General features: G+C 32.0%; 1 protein-coding gene and 2 pseudogenes across 2 annotated transcripts in view; all 3 read right to left on the minus strand.

Annotated features, from left to right (window-relative positions):
* Positions 1 to 551, minus strand: part of LOC105144073 (uncharacterized) — a 57,433-nt gene extending 56,882 nt beyond the window's left edge. Inside the window, exon 1 of one of the 2 annotated variants that reach the window (XM_011052740.2) lies at positions 270 to 551. In XM_011052740.2, coding sequence (XP_011051042.1) covers positions 270 to 366 — 97 coding nt within the window. In that variant the 5' untranslated portion in view covers positions 367 to 551. The remainder of the gene's footprint in view (positions 1 to 269) is intronic. The other variant, XM_011052741.2, reaches the window with a different exon arrangement.
* An 8,412-nt stretch (positions 552 to 8,963) lies between these two features.
* On the minus strand, positions 8,964 to 9,803 carry LOC147909383 (uncharacterized; annotated as a pseudogene).
* Positions 9,804 to 10,339: 536 nt separating this feature from the next.
* Positions 10,340 to 11,616, minus strand: LOC147909384 (uncharacterized; annotated as a pseudogene).
* Between the last annotated feature and the right edge of the window lie 2,716 nt (positions 11,617 to 14,332).

The raw sequence follows: 14,332 nt of genomic DNA on the forward strand, positions 1-14,332 counted from the left end.
CTATTAAAATGTTAAACTATAAGTATCCGACAAATAACAAGTACTATTCGATAATGATATAATCGCTGTAAAGATATATTTATTGCTTTATATAATTTATAAATTCAAATTAAAATAATTTAATTTTATAACGATTTTATATAATTTCTTACGAAATACTTCAAAATTACTAATAAACTGTCATTATGTTTTTGAACAATCCTAGTTGTTTATGGAAACTATTGTAGAATTAAATGTATAAACTAATGAATATAAGAAATATCACTTACGTTTAGCATATGCCTTATCACTGATGGAAACTAAGATCACGAGTAGGATGATCGATAAGTAAAGCGAGAAAAGACCGGAAATCGTGTTGGTTCTCATCCTGTCACGATCTTCAATGGCGCACTTCGCTTTGCTGCGAGAGTAAAAGGAAAAAATGAGGCTAGTTGACGCTTCTATTTGTACAGTTGCGAATGACAGATTTGTAGAGAAGCGATGTTACTCCGTCGAGCAAGTGGTTGTGAATGAACGATCGTGGCGGCGCGCGCGTATTCTCTTTTACAGCGGAAACTGGAGTGGCGCAGTCGGATATCACCGTAGTGCATGCTGCATACGGCAAACAATGTATCTGTGGATGGCAGTAACATTTTGTAGGTAGTAGAAGCGATGATTACAATATTATTATTACTGTGATCTTTGATGATAATCCTGAACATGGAGATTGTCGGATATTTAGCCTTTTGAAGAAGCACTCCCGAATTATGCATGTCTCAAAAAGAGCGCTTCAGAACCTATTATGAGAGAATTTTGGACAGAATAGTTAAAAGCATATTGCAGTATACAGACATCGGTAATTAAATAGCGTACACTACACTTTTGTGTCGAAATTTAGTTGAACAATGTGTAAAGAATATCGCTCATTTACTACACAACTCAAAAAACAAGATTTTCCCGAAATGTCATGAATTATTAAAGTTTTGTAATAATAATTTTGATATATAAGTTTATAATAACAAATTGTAGGGAAATATAGATATGTACTTTTAAAGCTAATTTTATACCAACATTCGAAAATAAATTCAAATTTGATTGAAAATTGAAGTTAATTTATCTGAGTTCCAACGGGATTGAAATGAATTGAAATGAATTGATCTGAAGGAATAAATTTGTGGTAATTATTTAGAAAAGACCTGTTAGATAGTGACTCGCAAGCCAGCCGCGCAGCTGAGCACTTCCTCCTCCAATTCGGTCCGCCGGCCGATTTCACTGTCATCAATGGCGATGTAGACTCTACTCTCCATAGTAATTATTATGGAAACTTCAATTTTTTTTCTTCTTTGCTGCACGACGTCGTACCAAATTTTCAATACATGGTTGAGAGCTAACTTTATCATTTCTTATGATATTTTAAATCTGTAAACTGGTGCTGTTTCGGGATCGTTTATATTCCTTTGTACCGCTTATCTTTTCATTTGTATCCTCAAGTTTTGATTACGCCGAATTTTCAAGTTAGTGATAACAGCTAAAACTTCGCCATTATTTATTATAAATTAAATCTGTAAATGGGTGCTGTCTGGGAATAGTTTATACCCGTTTGTATCAATTTTATTTTCGTTTGTATCATCAAAATTGTAATTGCATCAAATTTCCAAGACAAGTGTGAGAGCTAAAAAACATCATCATACTTTATGATATTTTAAATCTACAATGAATGCTGTTTCGAGATCGGGAGATTGTACCGAATTTTCAAAATAAGGATGAGAGTTAACTTTACCATTCTTTATGATAATTTAAATCTGTACGAGTGCTATCTCGAGATAATTTGTAACCGTTTAATTTACCAATAATTTGTACCACCGTTCTTTTTGTTTGTACATCTTGGAGGTGATTTTACCGAATTTTCAAAAGAGGGATGAAAGTTAATTTTGATATTTTAAATCTGTAAAGAAGTGCTGTTATTGTATCGTTTGTACCCGTTTGTACCACTCAACTTTTCATTTGTTCCTTTAAGGATGATTGTATCAAATTTTTGAAATAGAAGTGAGATATAACTTTACCATTTTTTGTGATATTTTAAACCTGTAAACGGGTGCTGTTTGTGTCCCTTTGTACCACTTTTCTTTTTGCTTGTACCATCAAGGGGGTGATTGAGCCGAATTTTCAATTTAAGTGTAACAGCTAAAACTTTTCCATTTTCTATTATATTTAAAATCTGTAAATGAGTCATCATTTATATCCGTTTGTACCATCTTTCTTTTGTACTATCAAATATTTGATTGCATTAAATTTTCAAGATAGGGATGAGAGGATCGTTGTACCCGTTTGTGTCACCATTGATTCTGTTTATACTCTTAATGGCGAAATGAACTCTCACTCATATTTTGAGGATTTATTACAATCATATCTTTGAGAATACAAACGAAAGAAACGTTGTCCAAAGGGATAAAAACGATTACGAAAGAACATCCGTTTAAAGACTTAAAATATTATAAAGAATGACAAAATTCGTTAGCTCTTACACCTATCTTGAAAATTCGATGCAATCACAGCGTTGATAATACAAATGAAAAGAAAAGTGGTACAAACGGATCCAAACAATCTCAAGACACCCGTTAAAAGATTTAAAATACAAAGAATAATAAAGCTTTAACTGTCATCCCTAAAATGAAAATTCGGTTCAATCAGCCCATTGAAGATACAAAAGAAAATAAAGGTGGTACGAAAAGACATTAACGATCCCGAAACAGCACCCGTTTATAGATTTAAAATATAATAAAGAATGGCGAAGTTTTAGATGTCGACACTAACTAGAAAATTCGGCGCAATCGCCCCCTTGAGAGTACAAACGAAATAGATATATATAAGAATACAAAGGGATACAAACGATTCCAAAACGGCAATCGTTCACAGATTTAAAAAACATATAAAATGGTGAAGTTAGCTCTCACTCATATTTTAAGAATTGGTATAATCACTCCCTTGAGAGTATAAACGAAAAGAAAGTACAAACGAGTACAAACGATCCCGAACAAGATCCATTTACAGATTTAAAATATCTTAAAAAATGACATTTGTTTCCTGAAGAATTAAAATATTATAAGGCATGACGAGAAATTAGCTCTCACCCCTATCTTGAAAATTTGATGCAATCAAATACTTAATAGTACAAACTAAAAGAAAGGTGATACAAACGGATATAAACGATGCCGAGTACCCATTTACAGATTTTAAATATAATAGAAAATGGAAAAGTTAGCTGTTACACCTAAATTTAAAATTCGGCGCAATCATCCCCTTGATAGTACAAGCAAAAAGAAAAGTGATACAAAGGGATACAAACAGTACCCGTTTCGCTCTCACCTCTCACTTTATAATTGCGCAATCATCCCTTTGAAGGTACGAAAGGTGGTACAAACGAATACAAAGGGAATACGATCTTGAAACAGCATCCGTCCACAGATTCGGAATACCATAAAGAATGGAGAAGTTAGTTCCCATATTTTGAAAATTCAGTACAATCATCCCCTTGAAAGTAAAAACAAAAAGAAAGATAGTTCAAAAGGGTACAAACGATATCGATACAGCACCCGATTACAGATTTAAAATATCAAAAAACTATTGAAGTTTTAGCTGTCATCCCTAACTAGAAAATTCGGTACCGCGTGAGAATACACGAGAAAAGAAAAGTGGTATAAAGGTATACAAGCGATTCCGAAACAGCACCCGTTCACAGACTTGAAATATCATAAAAAATGGCGATGCTAGCTCTCACCCATATTTTGAAAATTTGGTACAATCACCCCCTCCAGGGTGCAAACGAATAGAAAGATGGTACAAATGTGTTCAAACAATCTCGAAACAGCATTCATTTATCGATTTAAAATATCAGAAAGAATGGCTATATTAGCTATTACCCCTACTTTGAAAATTTGTTACAATCACCCCTTGAAGGTACGAACAAAAAAAAATATAGTACAAACCAATACAAATGATCCCGTAACAATCATTATAGATTTAAAATATCAAAAAGAATGGTGAAATATTTTAGCTGTGACCCCTATCTTATAAATTCAATGCAATCACTCCCTTGATGATGTAAACAAAAAGAAAGGTGATATAACCGGATACAAATGAGACATCAGTTGAAAATGTAATAAAATTTAAAATGTAATAAAGTATGATGAAATTTTAGCTGTTACCACTAATTTGAAAATTCGGCGCACTTTGAAGGAACAAATGAAAAAAAAGATGATACAAAGGGATACAAATGATTCTAAAATATCACTCGTTCACAGCTTTATAATATCATAAAGAATAGCGAAGTTAGCTCTCTCTCTCTCATATTTTTAAATTTATTACAATCATCTCCTTGAGGGTACAAACGCAAATAACGGTGGTACAGCCGGGTACAAAAAATCCCAAAACATCTTCGGTTTACAAACATAAAATATCATGAAAAATGAAGAAGCGTGTTCTCACCCATATCTTGAAAATTCATAATAATCACTCTGAAGATACAAATAAAAAAATAGGTGATACAGATAGTTACAAACGATCTTGAAACAGCACACATTCACAAAGATTTAAAATATTATAAAGAATGGCAAAGTTAGCTCTGACCAATATTTTGAAAATTCATTACAATCTCTCCGTTGAAAGTACAAACGAAAAAAAAGTGGTACAAACTGGTACAAATGATCCCGAAACAGAACTCGTTTACAGATTTAAAATATCACAAAGAATGGCGTAGTTAACTTTCACCCCAATATTGAATATACATTACAATCCTGTTGTGTGAAACAAACGAAAAGAAAGATGATACAAATGGGTACAAACAATTTCGATACTTCACGGTTACAGATTTGATATATCATGAAGAAAGGCAAAGTTAATTCTCATTCCTATTGAAAATTCGGTACAATCGTACCTTGAGGGTATATACGAAAAGAATGGTAACACATACGGATACAAACAATTCTGAAACAATTTGATTATAGATTTACAATATCGTGAAAGAATATAGATGTTAACTGTTACCCATATTTTGAAAATTCAATTACTCCCTTGAGGGTACAAAAAGAAAGATAGTACAAATGAGTACAAACGACCCCGAGACAACATCCTTTTACAGATTTAAAATACCACAAAAAAAAGTGAAGTTAGATCTTACTCCTATTTTAAAAATTTGGTACAATTCCTTCTTCCTTTGAAGAAAAAAAAGAAAAGAAAGGTAGTACAAACGAGTACAAACAATCCTGAGACAGCATTCCTTTACAGATTTGAAATATAATAAAAAATGGCGAAGTTAGCTGTCGTACTTGAAAATTCGATGCAGTCACTCACTTGAGAGCACAAATGAAAAAAAATGTGGTACAAACGGGTGCAAACGATCCCGAAACAGTATCCGTTTAAAGATTTAAATATCATAAAAAATGATGAAATTTTAGCTCTCATCACTATTTAAAAATTCAGTACATTCACCTCCTTGAGGGTACAAACGAAAAGAATTGTGATACAAACGGGTGCAAGCGATCTCGAAACGTACTCGTTTACAGATTTAAAATAATCATAAAAAATTTTCTCATCTCTATTTAAAAATTCGGTACAATTACTCCCTTGATGCTACATACGAAAAAAAAGATAGTACAAACGGATACAAACGATCCCGAAACAGCATCTATTGTACATTTAAAATATCATAAAGAATGGTGATGTTTTTTAGCTCACTTACACCTGTCTTGAAAATTCAATGCAATTACAACTTTGATGATACAAACGAAAATAAAATTGTTACAAACGGATATAAACTATTCCCAGACAGCACTCGTTTACAGATTTAATTTATAATAAATAATGGCGAAGTTTTAGCTGTTATCGCTAACTTGAAAATTCGGAGTAATCAAAACTTGAGGATACAACTGAAAAGATAAGCGGTACAAAGGAATACAAACGATCCCGAAACACCCGTTTACAGATTTAAAATATTATAAGGAATGACGAAGTTAACTTTCAATCATGTATTGAAAATTTGGTACAATCATCCCATTGAGGGTACAAACGAAAAGAAAAGTGATACAAACATGTACAAATTATCCCCAGACATCATCCGTTTACAGATTTAAAATATAATAAAGAATGACGGAATTAGCTCTTTCCCATATTTTGAAAATTCGGTACAATTACGCCCTTGATGGTACAAATAAAGAGAAAGATCGTACAAACAGATACAAACGATACCGAGATAGCACTTGTTTACAGATTTAAAATATTACAAACAATGTCGAAGTAGTAGCTGTCACTCCTAACATGAAAGTTCGATGCAATCTCCTCCTTGAGGGTACAAACGAAAGAAAGATGATACAAACGGATACAAACAATCCCGAAAAAGAAGATTGTAGATTTAAAATATCCTAAATAAAGAATGATGAAGTTTGTTAGCTCTCACCTCTATCATGAAAATTCGATAAAATTACCCCTTTGATGATATAAACGAAAAGAAAGGTGATACATATGGGTATAAACTATTCCCAGACAGCACCCGTTTTCAGATATATTCTTACAGTACAACTCTCTTTGTACAAAATATGATTATATAAAAAATATGGTAAAACATCAAGCTACTTTTACTTGTCGTTGCAATTTGTGTGGTTATACGAAACTTATTACTAATACTAACATTTTTCTTTCTAATAACAATTTCTATTAACAATTTGAAGAAGAAAAGTTATAATCTTGATGATTTAATAAAATCTACTTTTTATCACATTGGTGTCAGACATTTGATAAATTATGCGAATATTGTAGAAGAAATGATATATTATATAAAAGTGAATTAGATTCGACGAAAGAAATACTTATTATCCACTTAATATCATTTTCTTCAGAAGATGGTAAATTAGTAAAGATATCATACAAATTTAGTTTATGTAGTGTCCCGACAACAAAACTAATAATAACTGGACAGACATATAAAGTTATGAGTGCTATATTTCATTACGGTTCGTGTATCGACGAGGGTCATTATATAAGTATGTGTAGAGAAGGAATATCTTGGATTGATGATGCGCATATTATGAAAAAACAATGGCCTAGAAGTGCTAAATATATTTCCATATTATTTTTACAGAAAATTGTTACCAAAAATATATAATAAGCAACATATATTTACAACCACTCTAGATTGAGACTATTTGTATTCCTATTTCGAAAGTCTTCTTATTCCAACGTCGCAAAGAAAAGTAGTTAGTAATTTGAACTTTTCTTTAAAAATAATTTCATTGAAGATCTTATTCTGATTCAAGTAATAATCGTTTTAGGCTCGGTTACACCAACGTTACTTTGACATTAAACGAGACTTAAAACTCTATCTGCCTCGTTTTAAAGCCGAAAAAAAGATAGACAGAGTTTAAGCTTAAAATCAATGCAACATTGATTATTACGTAAAAATAAAAGATAATATGTATAAATACCAGTCAAGCTATTAAAAAAGATCAAGTAGTTACAGCATTAATTCTATTTAAAAAGTATAGATGACTGTTGTTTTTATACACATTGATTTTTATATTACAATTATAAAATGATGGGGGAGACATTATATACAAACTTAAAAAAAAGGTCAAAAAAGCGCTAAGAGCGTGTGCTCATTCAATAAAACTATTTAAACCTAAATATGATAAAACCTAGATGATACGTATTGAAAAAAAATAGTGTACCAAATTAATAAGTACGATCCAAGTGGTACTAGCTTTATTCAGCGATACGATACATCTTTTTGTATTTTTATTGAAAGTCCTCTTATTTCAACCTTTCCTAAAAAAATAATAGTAACTTTCAGAAAGTAAAATACAAGTAGTACTATGCTTATTATGTTTAGTTAATTCTAATAATAACACGTATCATTTGTATCTTTATCAAAATAATTAATTAAATTCTACCAAATTAAAAAATAAAACCCAAGACTATCTTTTTATTATCTTTTTATTTATTTAACATTTTTCAATTCCTTTAATTTTTCATGATATTCCAATGTTTCTTCAAAATGTAATTTGTCATTGTGAAATGATTCCGCATAAATATCATATCCATTTTTAAAATCTTGTATTTTTCGCCATAGTTTAAACATAAAAACTAATGAAAAAAAGTACTTTTCCGGTTGCGTATAGATCATATCTATAATGATTGATAAAACATTCACGTCGTCGCCGTTTTTAATAATAACCATTATTTATTTTACAATATATAATTTTTTTACTTGGTTTGATTTTGTTACATCACTGTACAAATTCATATAAAGACATTGTTTTAAGTTTTTCCGATCTATTTGGATAATGACGATTTATTACAGATGGACAAAATATGAAAGAATCTCCATTAAGAGTTTCAATTTCTTTACAGCTTTTGACTTTTCTATATCATATCTGATTAACATCTAGCCATTTAATAGTTATGTTTCTATCCATGTAGAGGAATGCCTAACAACGTTTCAGCTACTTCAAGAGCTCCATATTCTCTATTATTAGTGAATCGCAAAGCAATATTCCAAAGATAGCTCACCAATAATTTGTTCTTATTATTTATACTATTAAGGACAGAATCAGATAATTCACATTTGCTGCTTTATTCAAATACTTAGTAATATAATATGTAAGTACACTTGTCACCAATAAATTGTATATCCATATTTCCTTCCCAAGCAATAAGAATGATGTGATTATAATCATTTATTATATTTTGTTCATCATCTATTCGCGGAAGGTCATAAAGTTTGCTTTTATGTTTCAATTGTTTTCTACCTGTTATCGAACTTACAACATCTCTCAAAATCAACATGTCAATAGAATGAGGAAAATCAAAACGATATACACGATAAATTTTACGCCCTTTTTTTTAGAATGAAGCCATTATGTATATGTTGTTGACTCGCCTACATAATGTTGATGAAGATTTTTCATTCGGTAATTCACACGTTATATGTTGTATTATAAAATAAATTTAGAAACTTCTTCCGCAGGAGATTTACCAAGAATTGACGCATTTTTAATCCAAACTAATAGATGAAGATATTGTACGCCTTGATATTCTCGTTGCCAAAAGTAATGTATTATTTCTCCCGGATGATTTTTGGAACAAATAAAATCAAGCATCGCCTGAAACTTATTATCGAGAAATCTCGATGTTGATACAGGATCTCTAGCAATAAGAACACTAGTAGATAAAGAGGAATCGTTAGAGGAATCATTAAACCGTCCATTTACTTGACAAATATATTCATCTAAGTCATTCCACATTTACTAGGACTTAATGTTATAAAAAATGTTGCAAGTCGTAATGTTATATTATACACTCTAAATTATTTTTTGATCTACGCCAATATTGTTCCGTATTTCTTAGAGTGAAAAAAATTGTATTCAAATCTGTTTCTAACTCTTTATGCAATTCTTCTAAATTCTTTAGTCATATAATATATAATCTCGCAATTTAGTTACATTCAATTTATGGTAATTACCATGAATAAATGACTTAATTGATGAATATTCCCATTATGTAATAAAAATAAGTATTATTGATTTAATCTGTATTGTGGATGTTTAGATTTCAAACGATATTTAATAAATTCATGGTCATGAAATTTAACCGGCCTAGTTTTATATTGTCCATTAGTACCAAAAAGATACAAATCTGGAAAACACAAGAGACCTAAATCTTTTTCACGATTATCCAAAGGCAATGCTTGAATTTTTAACATTTGGTATAAAACGGTATGTGTTTAGAGCGACACGTAATCTATCCTTTTAAGTAAAAGGATAGTAAAATTATACTAGTACGGCATTTCGCGCACGCCAACGTCACGCAACACTGCGTAAAACGCCACTTGACCACTGAGGGGTGCGTTCAGCGTATAGCGCTCCTCATTGGCTCCCCATCAAGCGAGGCGCCTCGGCGAAGAGCAGTCAATGAAAGGCGCACATATCGCAAGTCGATACGAACACTAATGACAGCGGTAAAAATTGTTGTTCTCTGATCAAGGTGATTCCAGATTGTTCTCTTGTTTTTATAATAATAATCGAGAAGATACTCAATCGTTCTTTTTTATGTCATGTCCGGTTTAACGAACTTTCGAGAATCTGAAATCACATCAGTATATAAGACACAGAACGACCGCGATCGGGAGCAGTACATCAGTTCAGTATTATTGTCGTTAGCAGTAGAAAATTTCACTGCAGTGTGCTTTTCCGTTCCAAAGAATTTCGCTGCGTTCAATCATTTTGTGCTGTAAGAATTTAAAGCTGTTTTGTGTAAGATAATAAAATTTATTGTCGTGAGTGTAAAAGATTCACAAGAGTATTTCGTTCACTTAGTACCGCTCCTCTTTCTGATTGCTACAGTATGACTTTTTTTCATACAGAGAATAAATAATATATTGAGCATAATAACTATTATCACTCTCATCAATCTGAGTTAATATAGCCTGGCACTTATTGTTTAAGACTATTTTGTTATTTTCTGTTTTTTTGGGACGCAATTCGTGATTGTCATGCAAAACAGATTCTTCATCGTTTTCTATGTCTTGTATTACAAATTCCGGATTATTTAATTCCTCTAAACGTAATTCATCAATAGTATTCGGCAATGTAATATGTTTATAAAAAGGATTGTTACATTTTAATCATATTAAAGCATTATGTATTTTTTTTATCTATCATGTCTTCCCAAATAATTTTGGAATTTGTCGGACAACCTCTAATTAAAATAATTTCATGATTTTTATTTATTGGATCGGTATTTTTACACAATTTGTTTAATGTTTCTTGTAAAGCAAGTGGTAAATGAAATGTTCTACTTTTTACTTTTTGTACCATTTGCCTTTGGAGTAATTTTTTATTAATACAGTTTCCATCTTAACAATAGTTTGAAATGCTTTAGCTCTTTATATAAACATTTTTTTGTATTGTTTAAAAGATGCTATTTCATCGGGTACATTATGTATAAAAGGTTATTTAAAACACTATACGCAGGCAAATCTCCACGAAATTTTCGTTGACAATAATCACAGATATTCTTTTCTTATAACAAAGTCTTTCACATGATACACATCATGTGAAAGCATATCGAGGTATGTCCATAGAACGTTTAATATAAACCTTAAATGCTTCCTTAAATTTAGAAAAAATTTCCTCCTCACTCAAACTAGTACGAGTTTGCTCATGTCTATACATACGATTTGTTTTTTCTTCTGCTATTATAATTTTGTTTAATATTTCTAAATCGGCAGACGTTAAAGCTTTCTCTAAATCTAACATCTTTCTATAAAAATTCGTCAGTTGAAATTAAACGTTTAATATATCTAACTTTTGAAAAATAAGATAATAATAAGTAAATGGAAAGAGACATTGCTTTGTAAAGAGTTGTATCAATGCAAATATGCGTATGATCCAACTTCATATTTGAATTTGTTTTTATTGTACATTTATGAATTTTTTGTAACAATTCTGGTATTTTCTTAAAGATACATGTACTTATCGCTTGAAGGATTTTTTCATAACAATCAATCAAAAATGCATCAATTTTACATAAACTATCGTCGCACAATGATTTTTTTGTTTGTGCTTCTATCAAAGGTACGAGGGCAAGTCAATAAGTTTTTAGAAAAATATAGTAAAACACATTTTTTTTATCGATTTATTTTTATTTCTCAACATAGTCTCCTTTCAGCTCGATACACTTGATCCAACGATTCTCCAACTTTTTCAAGCCGAATAATATGATTGTCCAACCTTTCAAAATAAGCCTCTGTTTCGGCGATGAGCTGCTCTCTGGTGGTGAATCTTTTTCCGAACCATTTCTTCAGATTTGGAAACAGGAAAGTCGCAGGGGGCTAAATCTGATGAATATGCTGAATGGGAAAGCAATTCGTAGCAGAATTCGTTGAATTTGGCCATCGGTACCGAGCACGTGTGAACCCATGCATTGCCTTGATGGAAGAGCACTTTCTTCTTCGCCAAATGGGGACGTTTTTTCTTTAAAATGTTGTTGAAACAGTCCAATAAGGCTGCGTAGTAATCGCCATTGATCGTTTGCTTCGATGGCAGGTAATCAATATGAATTATACCGCGTGCATCCCAAAAAACTGTGGCCATCACCTTTCTGTAACTTCACGGTCTTCGTCTTCTTTGGAGCTAGTTCACTCGGTAAAATCCATTATTTTGACTGTTCCTTCGTCTCGAGTGTGAAGTAATAAATCCATGTTTCGTTCACAGTAATGAATCGACGCAGAAATTCATCTGGATTACGTTGAAACATCTCCAAACATTGTTTTGAAATCGTGCTTATGGTCCACAGTGAGCAAACACGACACCAATCTTGCCGATAGCTTTTTCATACCCAATTGTTCGTGCAAAATTGAAATCTTTGTGCCATGTGATATGCCTGTGGCCTCAACAAGCTCGCGCACTTTTACTCGTCGATCAGTCAAAACAATATCGTGGACTTTATCGATGATTTCTGGCGTAGGAGCCTCAATTGGATGTCCCGAACGACGTGCATCACATGTGGATGTACGATCACGTTTAAATTCATTCACCCAATTGTATATAGTCGCAAACGCTGGTGTAGATGTTCTATGAACATTATTCAACTCGGCTTTGATTTCTTTCGGTGTGAAACCTTTCATATGTAGATGTTTGATCACTGCACGAAACTCGTTTTTTTCCATTTTGCAAAACATACAAAGATTGTTTGCTTTAATCGTCTGCAGAAATGAAACCACGCGATGAATTCTGCTCAAAATTCATCAGCTGCTACTTGTCAAAATGTGACATGACACTGCAAGTGCCCTCTGACAGATTTTCTAAGAACTTATTGACTTGCCCTCGTAATATCTAATTTGTTAAAATATTTGTTAAAAATATTTTCAATTGCCACAGAATTATAATATTTTATATAATTTTGTGACCAAAACTTTTTATATTTTTTAATAATATTTTTGGCAGCATCACGATTTTGTTTTACAAGACTAGATATTGACTTTTTTTTCATAATATCATTTATTGTATAATCTTATGACTACAACTCATTTCTTTCATTCTATCTCGTTCGTGTTAAAAATTTGTTAAATAACGTATTCGTTTCTTAACACGATTATTTTCTAATTTGTCTTCATATTGACGATGTTTTATAGCACGATTATTTTTTAAATTCTGTACATATCAAGAATATTTTTTAGCTCAATTATTTTCTAAATCTTCTGCGTATTGATGACGTTTTTTAGCACGATTTCTCTCTAGATTTTCTTGATGTTTATAACATTTATTATTTTTTTCAGTCTGAATATTATTGACTAATTCTTCCATAATTTTCTTGGAAATAATTTTTCCAAGAATTGCTTATGTTGATTATGCAATGTTTTCCTATTCAACGAATCATATATAAATGTACTTTTTCCATCAGAAAAACTGCATACCCAATGTCCATCTAACAAACTTGACGAACTGTGCAGTATTTGCATATGTTTTGTGTCTTTTGATATAGTATTATTAGGTGTACAACTTTGCTTCCACCGTTTTCCTATAGATAGCTTTAGCGGTAAGTGGTGGTCGAAATAAATAGATCATAGACGTCATACAATAATCTTTGGCATCTGCCAACATAACCCCATAGAAACATTTGTGTCTGCATCATAAAGTTATTCTCGATTGAAAATGTCAATTTACGAGCCATTTCTCATCATTTGCGGGAGGTTTTAATGTTCTGCTTTAATACGAAGAAATCTGCTGCTGAAGCTCATCGAATGCTCTCAAATACTTATGGTGAGGCCACTATTAGTGAAAGAACGTGTCGTGAATGGTTTCAACGCTTTAAGAACGGTGGTTTTGACATCGAAGACCGGCATAGCGGTGGAAGAGAGAAGGTTTTCGAAGATGCAGAATTGGAGGCATTACTTGATCAAGACTCATGTCAAAATCAAAAAGAATTGGCACGATCATTGGGAGTGATTCAACAAGCCATTTCAAAACGCCTCAAAGTCATGGAAATGATTCAGAAGCAAGGAAATTGGGTGCCGTACGAGTTGAAGCCGAGAGATGTTGAACGGCATTTGTTTGCTTATGAACAGCTGCTTGAAAGGCAAAGACGGAAGAGATTTCTGCATCGCATTATGACTGGGGACAAAAAATGGATTCATTATGATAATCCCAAGGGGAGTTCCCCTTGGGAGTCAATTGATGCGTTTGAGCCGAGCATTGAAAGACAAACGGCCTCAAACAACGAGAGACACGATAAAGTGATTTTGCAGCATGACAATGCTCGACAATGCCTCATGTTGCGAAAGTCAAATGGATTTTTAAGGAAT

This window comes from Acromyrmex echinatior, chromosome 6 (genome assembly GCF_024713525.1).
Source record: "Acromyrmex echinatior isolate Ae372 chromosome 6, ASM2471352v2, whole genome shotgun sequence".
Taxonomy (NCBI): Eukaryota; Metazoa; Arthropoda; class Insecta; order Hymenoptera; family Formicidae; genus Acromyrmex; species Acromyrmex echinatior.